This window comes from Cavia porcellus, unplaced genomic scaffold (assembly GCF_034190915.1).
Source record: "Cavia porcellus strain 051 isolate PalLab524CR breed Dunkin Hartley unplaced genomic scaffold, mCavPor4.1 scaffold_19, whole genome shotgun sequence".
Taxonomy (NCBI): Eukaryota; Metazoa; Chordata; class Mammalia; order Rodentia; family Caviidae; genus Cavia; species Cavia porcellus.
This window is the reverse complement of record NW_026947502.1, coordinates 54,377,946-54,397,832: the sequence shown is the minus strand read 5'-3', so window position 1 is coordinate 54,397,832 and position 19,887 is coordinate 54,377,946. Positions and strand designations below refer to the sequence as shown.

Sequence of the window (19,887 nt, the reverse complement as noted above, 5' to 3'; positions counted from 1 at the left end):
GGCTTACCACCATGCCTGGCTAAAAGCCCACGTTTTAAAGCTTAGTTCCCAGGGTGGTGCTATTGGGTGGTGGTAGAACTGAGGTAGAGTAGAATAAAGACAGGTAAAAAGCAGGCAAGGAGAGCCGGGGACATAGCTCAATGGCACAGCATCTGCCTGGCAAACTCAAGGTCTTGAGTTCGATTCTTAGTACACACACACACAAAAAGCAGACAGGGAATAATCAAAATTTTAAAAATGAAAAATGCAGTCTCAGGACACAAATCCAATTAAGAGTATTTTTTTCTTTTTCTCCCCTCAAAACACAGTAGGCCCCCCCGTCCCTTTCAACTATAAATGTGTTCAGTCACTCTCTTCTTACTTGCAAACTGTTCCCTTTCACCTGTGAAGAGACCACCTTTTCACCTGCATGTCAGGCTTTCTCAACAGCCAGTGACTGTCCATGCTTCCTCCTCCACTCACCAAACCAAGACTACAGATCAGTGATGGTGAACCTTTATAGAGACTCAGTGCCTACACTGCATCCCCAAACGCACTGACTTGTTGCTGCGCCAGTGGCTGCCGTGCACCCGCTGCAGCACACATGCGTAGATTTGCCACCACTGACTGCCTTGACTGAATACAGGGCTTGAGGGAATCTAAAGGTTGTGCCTGTGCAGGGAATTGTGGGGACCTCCTTGACTTTTCCCCTGCTTCCTGGCCATGAAGTGAACAGTTTTGCTTGGCACATACTCCTGCCATGATGTGCTTGACCCATAACAATGGGACTGACCCATCATAGATCATAGACTAAACCTCCAAAGCTGATATTGCGTTACACTGCAGGAACAAAAAGATGAACATAAACACCCCCCCCCCAAAGAATGACTGGCCAACTGGTTATTTAGACTTGGGTATCCATTTCCCCCGCCAATCTATGAGGTAGGCTTGCCACTTCAAGGCAAACAATTATCAATATTCATTGCTAATGATAAAATGTGAACTCTCAGAGAAAGTTAAAATTCTGGAAAACATATGCCACCATGAGCTTGACAGTTTCCAAATAATTAAAGTTCATATATTCTCAGTCATTTACATGGATGGCTAACGTTTAGAAAACCACCACTTGTCAAATTTTGAGGTAATATCAAAGATGAAAATATACAACTCTTGTTTCTTCTCAATATAAAACGCAAGTGGCTATGTTTTCCACCTAACTGAACCAAAACCACAAACTGGAACAAAATGAATATAGACGGATGCAGATGGTACGGAACACACAATTGATTTTAGTACAACTCTCAGTACTCAGGTCAGGTGGGCCGCTGGGTCAGCGTCTGTATTCTGCACTCTGCGGGGCAATGCTACTGAAACAGCACGTGGCCTGCAGTCAGCTCAAGCCCCAGTTCCATCTCTCCCCAGACACACCACTTTTTGGAAATTTGCTGCATTTATTGTAAAGTGGAGTATGGCTTTACACTGGGAGTTACCGTAAGGATCAAATGAGAGAATATGTAAATAATGTAAGCTTTTATTTGCTGAGCAAATTCAATGTGTCAGACTGTGCTTAGTAATTTATTTCTGTGATCGCAGTAAAGTCCTGCCATTACCAAGACATACAAAGTATTATTAGCTCTTTTCACAGGTAAGGAAATTAGCATTAATGCAATAAAATGATCTGTCTGAGGCTGTAAAGTTAATAAGCAGGAAGCTGGAATTCCAGGTCTGATTGAGATTAAAAGCCCTATCTCCCCCATCACTTATACTTTATAGCTCTTGAATTTTATATGACAAGATAGGACAACTTTTTGCAAGAACCATTTTCTACAACTTAGAGGAAAGGGGATTAAGAGAGCATGTTACTCTAAAGTCGACTTCATGCATTGCCTGTGGCGTGAGCTCACAAAGCATCAGCAGTAACTAGTCCTCTTTCTACCCTCAGAATCCATTAGCTTAGAAGCTGCTTAACTACCACCAGTCTCAGCCCTAGGTGAGGCCAACATCAACCTCACTGGAGCTCTCAGTAGTCTTCACATAATCCCCTAATACTTGCCACACCTTTGATAATCACTGGAAGCTGAGGGGGAAACCAGAAAACTGCTAACAGGGAATGGTGGCTGTGGCAGTCACCATCGCTCATTGTGCTGGTATTTTTCAGAATCAACTTGGCAGAAACTCCTGAACAAAATACATTTGCTTTGCTTATAACTCACCTACATAGAGATTTTCCTTTTTTAGGGTTAGTCAAAAGCAGAAAGCTAATGTAACACATGACCCCCAAATTCATCTTTTCCTTCACAAAAATATTTGATGATCAAATTATTAAAATATCTTCTGAAATACCTTAATTATGGTATGAAATTTTTCACTATTTAGCACAGAACCTAGAACATGCCATTTTAACTGAAGATAGCTTTAGAAGTCTGTATAACACTCAGATACTATTTTTGATCTTCCACTCAACATTTCATCTATCAGTCACTGCAGTTTCCAGCCTTCATTCCCCTGAGAATTAGGTTAGAAATCATCTGAGGAACATCGGTTCCCGTGGGAGTTTTCCACACCTCTAACAGGGAGGGGTACTGCTCCAGATCAACTTTTCAGCCGGGGACCCCCATCCCTGGCTCCCTCCAAGCGCTTTGCTCGTAGGTGTGCCCCATCAGCTCCTCTAGTTTTTTCTTTGCTGGGAAAGCATAGAAGGGAGTCAGCAAGCTGCTGGCAGCTGTCAGGAGGCACAAACTCCCAAAACTGCCTTTTTTCTGTCACAGTAATGTTTGCTAAGCAACCAAACTGTGACGCAAACTGATTCTTCTACTGCCCCCTCACCAGGATGGCACTGCCACCTTGTATCGTCTTAATAAAAAAATGAAAGAGCTCTCTCAGCAACTTCTTTTAGATCTTCCTTAGACTTTCTTCTCTACAAAGAAAATTGGACTTGGAAAAAAGGTTGCAGCTTGAGATATGCCCAGTGGAATGGTTAGGATCAGTATTTTCTGCAGCTTGAAAAACACTAACAGAGGCCTAAGGCGACAGAGGCAGTATACAGGGAGTGCTTACAGAGTCAAGACAAAATGCTGGGTTCAAGTCTACCTAACAGCAGTGTGAATGAACAAAGGACATAATCCAAAAGCATCTCAGTGTCCTCATTTGGACTAATAGTATTAATGGTATAGGGCTATTACAGTGCATTTAATTCATCCACAGAAACCACCCATCACATCACCAGGTTCAGCAAGGTGTTCAATAAATATCAACTGTGTTCATGACTGTGGTGGCACACATCTGTAATGCCAGCATTCAGGACACTGAGGCAGGAGGATTGCTACAAGTTCAAGGCCAGCCTGAAGTACATAATAGGGCTCTTCCCTGCCAAAAAAAAAATCAGTTGCTTTAATATGGAGATAAGCAAATATGTGTACTAAGCATGCACAGACAAGGAGTGTCTGCTCGAGTGCCTTCTATGTACCAACACACACACACAGTGAAGAAGCAATGTGTGGTATGGCAAAGAACAGAGTGAGTAGAGCAGGAACCCTGGAGGTAACTCTTGACTTAGGCCAGATGAAAAGGGCAGGATATTCCTGTAAAAATGCCCAGCTAGGGAAAACAGAACTTCCCTGACTGTTACCACTTATTACCAAGATGGACTGTCAAGAGTCTCATTCCACTTTCTTCACACCACCAGCAACAAAGGAAGTAATACCCGGATGGAACACACAATGTCAAGGCTCTCTTCTGAAGCAAAGAGAAGCAGACGGTCTAAGATGCACTCAGACATCATGGATTGTTTAGCCTCAAAGTAGAGGGACATTATTAGGCCCTATGTTCAAAATTATCCCTTCTCAAGTTTGTGAAGAGAAGAAATATGTGTATGTGACAGTTATTTTCTTTCAGAATATCCAATTTAATGTGCAAGACTAAATCAATGCCATAAATCACAAATTACAATTGAGATGTCCAGGAACACACACACACACACACACACACACACACGCATACACATTTATCTAGCACAAGAAAAAATATTTTGAAGGGTTACATGCAGAAGACATCATTTTTCAGCCAAGCTATCTTCACCTGTGAGTTGCACAGATGGATTTATGACAAGATGACCACCGCAGCTACGGAAGCCTGTCTGATATGGTGAGTGACTGGCCAGGGTAAGAGCATTTTGAGCCTACGCTCTGGACTTTTCAAGGTGATGAAAGCACAGTGCTAGAGACTTGTGTGTGGAGGTGTCTCTTCTCCAGGTGGGCTGAGGAAGAAAGTAACAGAAATCATTTTCCTCTGGTACCTTCTGACCTTCTTGACCTGTTGTTCTTTTTCGTTTGGTCTGTTTTGAGACAGGGTCTCACTATGCAGTTCAGGCTGGCCTTGAACTCACAGCAATCCTTGTGCCTCAGTCTCCCAAGTGCTAGAATTACAGGCATGAACCACCACATCCAGCATTATGACCTCTATCTTTTGAGTACAAAACAGATCTGATTAAATCAGTGTATGAAGGAATGTGAGGGCTCTTAGATATCTGCATCAGTAATGCGCCAATCCAATTGGCTGGGTGCTGCACAGCATGAAAAGGAGCGTAAGGACTGAGGAGGGACTGCAGCACCACATGGTGACACTCATACATTACTTCCGGCACCAGACCCCGCCTGTCACTGTGGCTGCCTGCGTGGGTGACCACCGTTAGTGTCCTGATTTTTAAGTATTCTTCCTTCTGTCACCTTCTGAAATTACAGCTTCACTAACCCTCACTTTTTTTTTTTAATCTAAAGAAACAACAACAAAAAAAAATACATGGAGGCAAAAAAGGGTAGAAATAATACAGAATTACAGAAAAATAAACTGTAAGAAATCACCAGTTGATAAGTTACATATTGTCATCTTAGAAATAGTTGTTCAGGTTACAAAATTAAAGTATGTAAAGTGACATTCAAATAGTGACACTGGGGCTGGGGGTTTAGCTCAGCGGCATAAGTGCCTGCCTCGAAAGCAGGCAGTCGTGAGTTCTATCCCTGGTACCGATAAAAAGGAAAAAGACAAAAAAAAAAAAAAAAAAAAAAAAAAAAAAAAAAAAAAAATAGTGACACTGCCAATAGATCTGCTCAATGATCTAACAAAAACTTAGTAATATGGTTATCAGTCCTACACACTTGTTTTTTATCTTATAGAGTAACCCTCACTTCTGAGGGAGTTAAATGACTGTAGTGTAGTCTTATGTACCTTTGAGACAGAATTTATTACTCTTTTTTAGTCAACCAAATTGCTAAGGATTACTTTTTGGTTGTTTGTTGAGACAAGATGTTACTGTAGTTCAGGCTGGCCTTGAAAACCATTATGCGTAGGCTGGCCTTGAACTCCTGATGATCCTTTTGCCTCAGTCTCTTAACTGCTGGGGTGACAGGAACAGCTGAGCTGGAGATCACTGACACATGGAGCGGAGACAGCACCCTTCCCCCTCTGGAGGAACATCCTGAGGGCATGCAGCTTGTTGTAGGCCCTAGAATGCCAGGATGGCCAGTCAAGAGAAGGGATGCTACATGACAGCAAGCTGCCACATGTATAAATAAAAGCACCAGCGGTGCCCTTCCTCCCACTCTGAGCTCAGCTTTCCACGTACTGTCTCCTGTCTTCATTTCTCCATCCTTTCATTGCCCTTCCCCTTGGAACTGTGAGAGCTGCACTGGACATGGCCCTGAGCTTATAGGTGATTAAAAAATCAGTGTTAGAATACTGAACGAGTTTAAGTAAGCAGTTTCTCTAAGCTTTAATAAATTTACACTGCTGTCAGCTGGGCTACAATACAGACCCCAAGAATTTAACAATGGAAATCTGTTTAAAAACATGACTCCCATACCCAGAACTGAGGGTGAAAGAACAACTGAAGCAGTGGATTGTTCCTTTTTATAAGATGTGGTCAGACAATACAGTGAATGTTTTTATTCATTGCAATGAAATACCTTTTTATTGTTTCTACAGCAGCAGAAATGTATTCTTCTACAGTTCTGGAGGCTGGAAGTCACAAGTAAGAGTGCCGCATGCCTGTATTCCCCTCAAGACCCTCAAACTCCTTTCTCACCTCTTAACTGCTGGTGGTTACATGCTGCCCTAAGTAGCCTTGGGTGTATACACGGCCAATATTCAAATTTTTAAAATGCATTACAGTAAAAGACACATTGCACTGATTCCCTAAAAATACTCCCCTCTCTCTTGCTCTGTTTATTTATCTCATCATTCTTGTCACTTTCTGAGGCCCTCTTTTGTGTCTTTAGTTGCCTATGGAGGCTGCCTCAATGTTAATGTCCTAAATACATTCCAAAATGCTTACCTTTCATAATCATTATGCAATTTCCATAAACATTTAATCAATGGTGTGTGATCAAAAAATACAGCAAACGTTTAAATAATTTTTTATAGTAAAAGATACATTGCCATTAACCCCTTCAAAATTCTTCCACTCCAAACACTTGTATACTACTGTTTTTGGCCATGTATCTTTTGCTATAATAAGTTTTAAAATTTTAAACACTAAACATAATTTTCAATTGTCCCTGGTATGATCTTATGCTTTGTTCAGATTGTAATCCTTCTGTTAATTATGAAATAGCTTACCAGATTTTTCAGCAGTGTGGAAAGTTCTTTTGTAAGAGTAGAAAACTTGACAAAAGCAGTGCCAAGATCAGGGTTGTCTCGACTTAAAAAATTACTCCCAAACTTATCAAGAACTTGTGCATAGTTTTCTTCATTTTGTACATGGTCTAAAAAAGAAGAAAAGGAATATGAGCTATTATTTGCCAAGGAAGACTTACTTTGAACAAGTGATCCCTAGAAACTCTCGAAAGGAGAAAGAAACCACATCCATTATTTATTGAAGATAGCCAGAAGGTGGCCAGTAATACACAGGATGTTCTTGTTCATCCCTGTTCCCATGCCCACTTCAGGGTGGCCCTGAACTCATGGAAATGCTCCTGCTTTAGCTCCCCGACTCTTGCATTACAGGTATGCACTACCACACTGGACTGTTCTCATCTTCTTTTTTTTTCTTTTTTAAATTTTTATCGGTACCAGGGATCAAACTCACGACTGCCTGCTTTCAAGGCAGGCGCTTATGCCGCTGAGCTAAATCCCCAGCCCCTTGTTCTCATCTTCTTAAAGGAGTTTTCCTCTTTATCTTTTATAGCATTTAGTTCATTTATATCCAACTATTCTACTAACTCCTCATACACAGAAGGGTCAAATTCTTATCCTATTTTTAAGCAATAAAGAAACTCAATAAAATTTTCCTTAGAAAATCAATCTTGGAATGGGAAAAAAATGTGTTCTAAGATATTTCTTTCTCTGTAACTAATCTTTTTAAAGTTATTTTTAAGAGAATAAAACCAAACAATGAAAGTGACACATGACTTCAAAACAGGATAACAGAAAATCAGTAATGACTACAATAACGTTTATCTTATCTTTCAAATAGCTGCCCATATCATTGGACATAATAAAATTAAACAGAATAAAACCAAACAAAACAATGAAAAAGATATAGGACCTCTTAACAAAATAGGAAATTAACAATGGCTACCATAATGCTTCTTATCTTCAAATAGCAGTCCAAACCATCAAACATAGGCATGTAAAATTAACCAAACAATATGAGAACTAAGTTGCTTTTTTACTTTAGTTGTTATCTTTTCAGAAATTTCAGCTGTGTGATCTCTAATTTCTACTCCGTCTGTGTCTCCTAAACTTTTTCTGTGTGGACTGGAAGTCTGAGATGGTATTTTGCTCCTCCATATTGACGTTTTCCCCATGTTCCTCTGCATCAGCCCACTGCTGTGCCCCAGCATAGTGGACTGGACTTGGTACCGGGGTTCCTCTGATCAGGGTTCCTGGAGTGGTAGAGACACACACGGTGGTGGTTCACCGATGCTTCCCTTCACTAGCATCTTCTCCAGGCTGGGGCTGGGCTCCTTGGATCTCTCTGGGCCACTAGCAGGTAGCCTCAGGGTGTGGCTTCTTCTCTGGGCCCACATACTAGGCTCCCCTCATGTCCCTAGACCACTGGTGCAACTCTGTAACTAATCTTGATTTTGATTTCTTTTTTGGAGACAGGGTCTTGCTCTATAATTCAGGCTGGGCATGAACTTACTATTAGCCCAGGTTGGCCTTGACCTTGGCAATCTTCCTGTCTCAGCCTCCTAAGAGCTGGGATTACAGGTATGTACCACTACACCCAGGAAATCTTGATTTTTTTTAATGCTGTCTAAATCCTAGGTCTGAGGAATGGCATTTGCAAAACATGTTTCACATACCACCTCTTGGTGCAAAACACACTGGCTTACCCTAGATCTGTGTTTAAAGTTTAGTTTCACCAACAATAAATTTGCTACTATGTCCACTTAACATCCATGACTACTACCTTAGATGGCATGTAAAAAGCACTAGTCTTTTATTTATGGGAAAATTTCTCTCTGAGCTCTTGCTTTCAGATCTGTAAAATGAGGCTAATATCTATCTTATAGAAAGTAATGCTAAGGAATTGACGAAGTACATAAAAAAATTCACAGCAGAGCCAATGCTCCAAGGCCGGGGCCTTGAACTTGTGGCGATCCCCTTGTCTCAGCCTCCCACCTGCTGGGATTACGGGATGCTCCACTATTTCTGGCTTAAGGCTTCAAACATACTGAATTGGCTGACAACTCACAAATTGATATCCTCAGTCCAGACCCCTAAAATATAGGCTTGTACATCCACCTGCCTATCATGTGTAGACTTCACACATCCAAAACACAACCGATCTTCAAGAACCACCTTTCTTCCATAGCACTTATCTCAGTCAGTCAAAGGTAAATAACATTACCATGCCAAATGCATCATTTTCCTTCTCAGAACCCCAGTACAAATCCTCTTGTTCCTATTGCTAAAACTCCTCCTCAACTGGACAACTTCTTACGTTCTCAGGCTAACAACTTTACTCACCATTATCTCTTGCCTCTGGCTTCTTTTAAAATTACTGCTGCTATTGTTACTGTTTTTGAGACAAGGTCTCACTATGTAGCCCAGTTTGGCCTCAACTTCCCAGAGCCCCTTCTGCCTTGGGCTCCTGAATATTGGGATTGTAGGAGTGTATCCCCATTCTTGGTGCCTCTGATTTCTCTGTTGCTGTTCTTGCTCTTTTACTGACCCAGCACCAGTATGAACCTTTTAAATATTGTAAGACCTTCGAACTCTTCTGACAGTCATTACCACTCATCAGATCCCATGTTCCCAAGTCTTTCAGGTCACAGAAAGCAGTCCTGAACTTCCCTATACCCTTGAAGTAAGCGTTAGCAGTGTAGAGGTGAAGGGTACTAATTCCACGTGCAAGCATCTGAGATGCCAGTGTTCAGCCCCCACTGTGGTATACGGACGACATGGACATGCACCGAGGCTCACAGGAGATGTACAGTATTTCCTGAACAAATAAATAAACAAATAAGCATCTACCAAAGTCATATCCTTAAAGGCATAATGCAAACATCACTTCTTCTTTACAGGCCTTTCCTTAGTTCTCTTGCTCATGTCTCCTGAATGTCTGCTGCAGTACCTTCCGTGTCCTATCACATCTGTGTATATATACTTCTTTCCCTGCCGCCAGGCCATGAGAGAAGGGTATGCAACACCCACCACTGCAGACTTCCCAGTGAGCTACACTTACAATGCCAGTACTCAGTGAATATTTGTTGATTTGAATTTAGTGAATTCCTTTTCAGAAAATTAAGAAGCATTCCCTTCTAAAATTTGGGAGCAAGGGACACTTATCAAACAGGGAAAACCAGGAAGGAAGTGTCCCAAGAGTCCAGGAATCAGTGGCTCTCCAATCATCACCCCATCAAACATTCATGATGCCTATGGTGGCTGGCAGGATTCTTGGCTGAGATGTTAAACAATACACGGTAGCTCTGGTGACTGCTGATTTCTTACACATTTGTGCATCTTGTGTTACATCTGTTCCTCTAGTAAAACCCCAATACAACTGGCTTGTGTGATAGTTTTCTCTGACTCAAATGCCTTCTGCAGCAGTGTGTGTCCCAGCGTTCTGCAAGGGAACAGTTATACTTATTAAGGAGATGAATCATGAAACATGGAGTGAGAGAGGCAGAAAATGAAACTGGCTGAGTAATATAGGGCTAAGTGAGGGGCCCTGAGTGCTATGTTAATCCTATAAGGAAAAATGCTGTTCTATCCTATATATATTTATGCACAGAATAACTAAGTCAAGTATTCTACATGTACACATATCTCACATATATAATTTTCTAGTGTAGATTCACATTTTATAATTTATAAGTTTAGTAAGGTTTACTTTGAGGGTCCTCTGCTTCCTTTTACAAGGGTAGAAATGTTGGAAATTAAAGGTAAGGTGCTTAAAATAGTGCCTGCGAGATGTGGCACAGACCCCAAACACTAGCCATGGTTTCCTCTACCAGTGAGACTGGCTATAATATACAAAAACCAGGGGAACAGAGGTCTCACATGTTTTAGGCTTTTGTTTTGTTTTGTTTTTGATACCGGGGATTGAACTCACAACCATGCGCTTGCAAGGCAGGCACTTATGCTGCTGAACTAAATCCCCCGCCCTTGTTTTAGGTATTTTTAAACATACATTATACATTAAACATATATTGTAAAAACATAAATAAATATATTTTTAACAGAATATTATACAATGGTACCTCAGTTCAGAAAGGCTTTTGTGTTTGGCGAAATTTTGTTTTTGTTTGTGAATTCCGCATCAGGTGACAAATATGACGACAGCCATCTTTTCCAGAACCATGGAACACATTAAGTAAAGATACCTCTGGAGCACACACTGTGTATTCATCCAGTGAGGACTTTTTCCAAAATTTCTGAACCAAAGCACTTACTAAACAGACCTTTGCTGAGTGCTGCCTACATACTGTAACCCTGGGTTAGACTTTACCAACTGACACTGCTTACAAACCGTCTCAACTGGCCTGCACTCCAACCTCTGTTCTTAGCACTGTACTTAAGATTGCCATTTATTAAGTACTGACTACACAGTGGGATCCACTGTGGTGATCCTAGAACCTAGATGATAACTCTTTTTTAAGACACATATTTCATCTATCAGTGAAACTCTGTGTGAAGCTAGGATTAGGACCCATATCCATTTGATCCCAAGTATAACATCCTTTTCCACTGACAAAATGAATCAAGAGTGCTATGGATGCTACAGTATCTACTCAAAATCTGCCATGTGATGGCCTTGACAGTAAACACCAGGAACAAAACACATGAAGACAACAGACTTCTTGTCCTGTAATATGAACAATATAATTGTTACGACAATAGTTAGGTGAAATTAAAATTTGATTATTTATGTGTCAGGAATTGTTCTAAGTATTTTTCTTGCACTATCTCATTCAATGCTCAAATGCTATCTATTACAACTCTCACTTTACAAATGTGAAATAGTGTACAGAGGTTAATAAAGTTGTCCAAGGTCACCCAACTAAGAAGTGGCGATGACAGGCACTGAGCCCTGAGCCTGGCTCCTTACCTAGTCAGTGAACTTGATTAAGTTCTGGAACTCTTAATTTGAGCCAAATTCCAAATAATTAGGAGACTTAAAAATCTAGGTCTTAGTGTCATTTTCTTCTAGGTGACCTTGGTCCGGTGACTAAAGCTCCTGAAGACCTTAATTTCTTCACCTATAAAACAGATAACTGCCCGTCGTTGCTAAGAAATGAAGATGTCAAAATGAACATGGATGCTCCTTTGGAAAATAACAAAAACCACTGTAAACTACACAGGATTATTTCCTTTTAGTGAGTAAAGCAAGACTTCAAACTGTGAGAGTAATCATCATAAATCCATTCCCAACACAGCCAGATCTCCTGAGACATGATTTGTTGGAGGAGCACAGAGAGGTGGGTTTGAATCCCCACAATGGCCCTAACCATGTATATAACCTTGGAAAAGGTACCTGACTTTCTTGGTCTTTGATTTCCTATGCAAGATGCATGTAAAATACATGAGAAGCCTCTAAGGGTATCTGCACTTTTATTAACTTAATTTACCTTGAGGTTAAGGGCTAAAATTTTAATGCTAATGAGCATTAGATATATACTTAAATAACATGGTATTCTTCAAGGATTCTAGGATAAAAAGACAATTATGGATCAAATCCCAGGTCTTCCATTTGTAAGCTGTGGATCTAGGGAAATTTATATGGCACTTCTAACTATGCTTTTTTAACTCCAGTAATGTCCACCTGATACAGTTTTATAGAAAATGAGTGAGAAAATTCTGTTTCATTTAGTCTCTAGCACATGGGGTGTGTCTATGTAGGCTAAGTACCATCCCTCACTCTGGATGAGTTTCACTTCCTTAATTTCTCATCTCATTTCTGGGAGCCTGGCTGCTTTTCTAGGTCACTGTGCAAGTTCTTTGCTATACCAAGAGGCCAGAGCTGCATGTGGTCATCATGAGCTTAAGAAAATCTGAAGGACATCTCTAGATTCCCTCTGTATCATACTCCAGCTGTACAACCAACCCACAGTTCTGCTGATTATGAGTAAGACCCATCACAATTTTAGGCCTCAGTCTGTCTCTCTCAATGTCAAACAAGTAACTTTCACTGCCTCCTAATCTCTTGCAAGGCTGTGGTTCTGGGCCTAATCTAATTTGTTACATGTCCTTGTTCCTATTGATGAGGCTGGCACACAGTAAGTGTTCGTAGTAAATTCTCCCAAGACAAGTCATTTTCATTTTCCTTCCCTCAAACCCCCTCCTCAAAATGAAAAGCTTAGTCTTGCTGTGTATATGATGGCAGTACAAAACACGCTGAACTGTAACTACAGTGATGAGGCCATGTGTGGGCATCATGAATCACCGTGCTGGCACAAAGAGGTAAGGTGACAGATTTTCTTCTTCTATCCTTGACATGCTCTATAGGACAAATCCCCATTTTAAAAATTTAATTGTATTTGTTTTTAAAATTACAAAATAATTCATGCACCATCACAGAGATATACAGGTTAAAAATTATAATTTCCCTTTATATTTTCCAATTCCAGCTCCTTAAAATAAACAGAATATGGAGTATATCCTAGCCAATACTTGTCTACCATTAAAACACACACATATGCACACATCCATACAAAGTTCTCACTTACTGCTCTTATTTTTTAGAAAAACCAAATGACATGTTATATGTAAGATTCCACAGCTTGCTTTTATCTTACTGAAAAACATAAAATTTGATACAAATAAATGTAATTAAGCTAACTTTGATTATGTTACATAATAAGCTCTATCACAATTTATGTAATAATTTCCTATATAAAGACTCCAGGGCCTCTGCAGTTTTCTCACCAAAAAACAATACTGCAATAAATACATGCAGTCTGATACATGCTTGTGTCAGGAAAGATACTCTCAAAAGGCAGACTGTGTTTCAAATTTCAATTACTATTGCTATGTACCTTCCCAAGGAGGTGAGAACAATTCCTATCTTTACCAGCATGCACAGATAAAGGGGCTTCTTTCTCTACAGCTTTTCTAACATACAAGAGTTGGTTTTTTTAATTCTTGCTGCACAGATATGAAAACTCAACCACAGAAAATCTGACTTTTTGTGTTTTATTGCCATTAAAAGTTCTGTTTCTTCCTGCTTACATATTTAGGCTAGTTTTCTACAGCTTATTTTATATCAATTTGTAGAAAATGGTCTAAAGGAAAGAGTTTTTGTAATGTGTTAGTAATTGTGATATTACATGTATTCTGGTTTGTATCGACTATGATTCCTAGCTAGTTCCTCGCCCTAATGCAGAACATAAAAAATGGAATTGCTTTTTCCTCAGGCAGGTCAAAGAAACTTTAAACTTTCCCCTACCTTTTTCTCAGAGAGCTGTCTGCAAAGAAATTCTAGGGCTTGTTTTTGATAAACGCAGGTTGGACTTGAACAGCAAGAAACCCTCCTGCTTTAGCCTTCTGAATCCTGAAGTTACAGGCCTGTACAACACACATCTTTGACAGCATTTTTAAAAAATATTTAAACCTTTCACCTTTTCCAGTGGGGCCAGCCCCATATTCTAGAGGGTGGAAGGCTGAGGACAAGAAGAATATGAACACCTTGTGCTGAACTGCTTGCATGCTGGGAGATTAATCCCTATACCTTCTGAAGTAACAAGGTGATCTGTATTATAAGTATACAGTAGGAGAAAAACTCCTTACTTTTCTCTTGTTGCTGGGACAAAACACCCAACACTCAGTTAAGGAAAGAAAGGTTTATTTATCTCACAGTTTGTGGAGGTTTCAGTCTACAAACAGCTGGCTCCAAACTAGGGTGGCATGGAATGGGCGCAACACTTCATGGCAGCAGAAGACAGCAAATGGAGTAAGAGCAAAAGGAAGGGAGAACAAACCTTTTCCTCCATTATATTGTATGTTGGCTTCTCACCCTGCGTGGGTGTGTAGCACTCACAACTATTTCCAAGTGTCCTTTTGCAAGGGAGGAGGATATTCACAAAATGAGGACCCTGGCCCCTGCTGAGTTGCTTAAGCTTCTAAACTTCTTAAATTAACACAATGAATCAACCAGTACAAGATCCTAGGGCATGCCTCCAGACCCTAGGAACTGCTAAGTCACCTAGTTAAACTTCTAAATCTCAAGTTGACACAATGTATCAAGTATTACAAAGTCTTAAATTATTTATATTATGCTCTGCTATAGAGAAAATTTTAAATCTAATTAAATGTACGTCATTACTCTGAAAATTTGTGTTTCCTGTCTTGTTTATATTTCCCAATTTTTTAAATATCTGACATTTTAAAAAGTATTTAAACTTTTAATCCAAAATGATATATTTATTTTATGAGGTTCTATGTTTAGTATTATGATATTCTACCAATGAATTACATCACAGCCCTCTAAAGTTATTCAAAGTACAGTTTTGTTTGTTTGATTTTGAGATAGGGTCTTGCTGTGTGCGCAAGATGGCCTTAAATTCACTATGTAGGCCAGGCTAGCCTTAAACTTGTGACAATCCTCATGTCTCAGCCTCCTGACTGCTTAGAACTATAGGTACCTAACACCATGCCTGCTCTGTGTATGTGTATGATTAGGGTTAACCTGGGGTCTCAGGCTTGTATTTTAGACAGGGTCTCCTAATAGGCTGCCTATGGTGGCCTTGAATTCACAATCAACCTATGTCAGTCTCCCAAGTGGCTGGGTTACAAGAGTGTGCTACTATGCCCGACTTGTTTGTATACTAAGTTTAACTTGCTTTTCAATACAAAAATACTTTATCTGCAGTATATTTATTTTCATGGTATGAGAAATAATTCTATTGTTTCTCCTCTAATGAAGACATACTATTAATTTGATGTAGTTTATTGAGTATATGATTTATAAAACACAGACAAATGACGAACTTGGATGAAGCAGGCTAGGTTGATGGAGGGTAACAGCAAAAATCTGAATGATGAACAGTTGTCTAACAAGCAGACTTGGAGTAAAAACATTTGAGGTGAGCATTAATGGCACGCACTGTATGTACCACAAAACCCTCAGAAGTAGAGAGCCTACCCTGGCTGGAGAGCAGGGACACACAGACACACTAACACAGGGCCTCCAGGACCAGCTAGGTCAGGCACTGAAAGCACTTCCCTCCATCCCTTTTCTCATAGTACGGGCTCAAAACCTTTCTGGAGCACAGATTTATAAAACTAGCAGCACCCATCGTGGGACTCTGAAAATGCTTTGCTTTAGCTTTACAGTCCTTTAACAATAACTATGGCTATGCTACTGGAGAATGAGGGCTGATTTACTGCCTAGGAGCAACACTGGCCAGTCTGGACACACCTCCCTGAGCCTCGGTCTCCTCCCGTTTCTGCCACTGCTTTCTGCACAGGCCCACTGAGATTAGAGGCCAAGTTCTTGGAGGCACGAAGCTCTGTGAACACTTCTTAAAAATTTGCATTCTCCAAGCCATTGTGGATGATTCATTCCTTTCCTTTAAATTTCCAAGGCCATGTTACATTTAAGTTTGCTCTTTCTAAGTTCTAGCCAAGCTTCAGCAAGTCAGCCCCAGACAGTGGTGCCGTTATCTGGAAACTTAGCACACACATCCCCATTTCTGCAGCCCTGGTCCTGTCAAATCCAGTCACTAACAGAGGCCCAGGAAAAGACACCTGCAAAGCTTCAATGAAGGGCGCTGCTACTACTTAGCACTAAAATAGCATCTGTGTATTACTTCCTGAGAGCTGTTCGGAGCTGTTTTCTCTTCCAGCTTCCTTATTCAGGCTTCTAACTGGCAGAAAAACGCACTACACTATAGTTTGTTGATGGCTCTATAAAGAAAGGCAATACTTTAAGATCTGGCCTTAAGATAAGCTAACCATCAGGTCCTCCTCCTCCTTCAGCCTCCCCACTATGACTAATCAATGCATGCAAGTCTTCTTAGAAACAGATGTTTAAAAATGTGACTCCACATTTTACTTTCTTTTTTCTATAGAAAGATGAACCACAATGTTTTAATGAGGCAAAAATAAATTAATTAAAAAGAAAAGAAGAGGAAGGAAGCAAAGAGGGAAGCAGCACTGGGTGTGGTGACCACACTGGCAATCTTAGCACTCAAGAGGTTGAAGCAGGAGGACTTGAGGAGTTTGCCCCAGCATGGGCTTCACAGTGAGTTCACAGGCAGTATGAACTATACATCGAGACCCTGTTTCAAAGAAACCCACCTGCCACCCAAAAAAGGCAAACACCCTGTGAAAGGTTAAGTCTGTAGAACATCACGCCTCACATTCAGGGAAGAAGTGTTAGACATACGTGTAGTTTTTCTAATTAAGCAACTGTGCAACATCGTGACAAGCTGCTTTGCAGTGTCCAAACTATCCACTTAAATTCCTTTTTTCTTGATGATCAGAGGTTTCACGATGTCTCCAGCCTCTTCATTGGTTTTTGCGTGAGACCCAACACAGAATGGAGCTTTTCAGACTTCCAGCACAGCTTACTCTCCCACACCCTTCATGTCAAAAGCATGAACTATCTTCTCTTTCTCATTGTAAAAGCACAATGTGTTATTAACATCTTTGCTACACAAAAATTCAGATGAAAGAGGAAAGCATTAATTAACTACATTTTGGGTTGGTTAAATTCCCAAGGCCACGTTAAATTTAAGTTTGCTCTTTCCAAGTTCTAGCCAAGCTTCAGCAAGTCAGCCCCAGACAGTGGTGAGTGTCTGGGATACTCAAATAATCAAGGTGATTAAGTTTGTGGTGTCGGTGTACAACTCTTAGTTTTTTCTGAGTTGGTTTCTTGATTTATAAATTACATATAACACATGTAAAGAGATAAAATAAAACCCGTACTGATTTCTTGTCTTGGTGAGGATAGAACCTGGCCTGAGCACTTCCTTCAGAGTGGTACTCTCCAAAATATTTCTGAACATCTCTGTCTATCAGCAAAACATCTTAAAGTACAGACTTCCAATCAATGCTTATTTAAACCATTTACATTTTCACATTTTATACACACACACACACACACACACACACACACACACACACATATATAAGCTTCGTCTTTAGCTGAATCTAAAGACCAAGCTTTTTAAAAAACTTTTTAGCAACTTCATTCTCCAAGGAACCACTTTTTTAGGGCCATGAATTTTGGGGAAACTGAAAACAATTCAAATGGATTTTTTTTTTTTTTTTTAATACCGGGGATCAAACTCATGACCTTGCGCTTGCAAGGCAGGTGCTTATGCCTGCTGAGCTAAATCCCTGGCCCAAGGCCAAGCTTCTCGATCTGGGTATACAGCCCAGCAAGTCTAGGGGAAGGAAGGGAGATCAAAAGAGAATAGATTTCAGTACTCTTTTGCTAAGGAAAAGTAACCTAATCTTTGCTGAACTCCTGCAGGGTATGTACAATGTATTTTAATGTTACCGAAGTATTATCATCACATTACATAATCACCGTTTTATAAAAGCACAAGGTAGGGATCATCACTTCACTAGAAGGAAAACTGAGATCCTGAGAAATGAACAAACTTCTTCCAGAACAGAAACTGCATCCCAGCTCTCCATCCCGGGACCTCCTCTGATTCCTTGTTCCACTTCCAAAATGACCCCACCTTGGGTCTTACATCAGGACTCCTGAAAAGGCAATGCCCTAAATCTGGACAAACAGAACCAGAAGGGCAGAGTACAAATGAGCTGTGTGTACCACAATGCTGTGTTTTGGAATCAAAATAATACATAACAAAAACCAACTCAAAATGTAGTTAATTAATGCTTTCCTCTTTTAGTTCATCTGAATTTTTGTGTAGCAGAGATGTTAATAACACACTGTACTTTTACAATGAGAAAGAGAAGAAAATGTATACTAGAAAAACAAGTCCCCCCCGTTTATCTACCTCCCAAAGAATGTCCCATAAGAACACATATACATTTGACCATTTTCTGGCACATGGAGGATCTGAGAATATCTTATGTCTGTAAATGTTAGTGGTACACCAACTGGCTGAGCAAATTCATCCTCTATCTTTAAGTACTCTGTCCTATGGCATTGATTGCCAGTGAAAAATACCTCAGAATCAGTAATAATGTACTTATCTCCATAACTTAAATGAGACATCAAAATCATTTAGTAGTTATCTGTCTGGCTCGTAAGCTCAACTGAGTGGTCAAACTAGGCCTAGAAACAAACAGTTTTAAGATCCATGTCTACAGGTAAACCAAATACGGATCCAATACACACTCAACTGCCTTCAAGAGGCTCACACAATAGGCTGCTGCAGATGTATCGTGGATAAAGAGCTGTGAGGGATTTGCAGCATAAGTGATCTGCCACCTCATCACAGTGTCTGTGTGAGTGAAACAGGATTTCAGCAAAACCTGGGAAGAAAACCCTATCTAGAAACAAAACCAAAAGCCTGGCATTTTTCTGCAGATGGTGCAATGGCTTAGGTGCAACATCTTTATACAGGAAAACAATCTGAGATCAATGAGACACAAAACATCCAAGAGTGTGGTCATTCTTTTCATTTGTGTTCAGCTCTTATGGCACAACAAGGAACCACAACAATGCAAAGTGATTTTAAGGCCCCAAGTAACCTGTTCAGACTTTGCTCAGATCACCACTGTGGTGTTTCTGCAGAATGCTTCTACTTCTGAAGGCCTATGATTATTATCACCATTTTATTAACAAGTTGACTTCAAAAATAATGTTTTAAAAAATCCAGTTACCATCCATAAACTTTGAAAAGAGGAAAAATGACACAATTTTATAAGCACAGACCAGATGATTTGGTATGTCTTTGACATTTTCTGCTCCATCTTACTCTGACAACCCTAACCTATTTTATCTATCTATGCCTGTTAAAAAACTAAAGGATTTCTCTCCCCATTAAAAAACTAAAGGATTAAAATTAGCATTACATGATAGCCTGGTAAAACACCAAACTTAATTACCAGCTATAGCTATAAATGACTTACACTGTACTTTCAAATTTGAAAAAAAAAATTTTAAAAATAGCTGAAATAAAGCTGCTGACTTACTACCAACTAGTAAACTGAGTTCTGTGCCTTTAAAATCTTAGGATTTCATTATGAACTATGAGGTACTTCTTCAACCAGATAAATTAATCAAGCAAAATGAAAATCTGGAGCACACTACACATTTATTTTGCTTCGAAGAGACATAAAATGCTCTCTTATACAACTACTTACTACATAATTCTAACTGAAAGAGAATTGGAGGGGAAAAAACGTAGAAGGCAAGGAAAAACCCAAGTGCTTCTCTTCCTGCAGGAAAAAGGCTACAAAATTATTGTTACTTCAAATAACCCAGCAGTATTTTGGAAACAAGACTTCCATATCATATGCCTGAAATCAAATTACATA

General features: G+C 40.0%; 1 protein-coding gene across 7 annotated transcripts in view; it reads right to left on the bottom strand.

Annotated features, from left to right (window-relative positions):
- Nucleotides 1-19,887, bottom strand: part of Asap1 (ArfGAP with SH3 domain, ankyrin repeat and PH domain 1) — a 356,971-nt gene that overhangs the window by 108,337 nt on the left and 228,747 nt on the right. For 6 of the 7 annotated variants that reach the window (XM_063231067.1, XM_063231069.1, XM_063231068.1 and 3 more), the window contains one exon: nucleotides 6,592-6,737. The exons of the other annotated variant lie outside the window; for it this stretch is intronic. In XM_063231067.1, coding sequence (XP_063087137.1) covers nucleotides 6,592-6,737 — 146 coding nt within the window. The remainder of the gene's footprint in view (nucleotides 1-6,591; nucleotides 6,738-19,887) is intronic. 7 annotated transcript variants of the gene reach the window in all.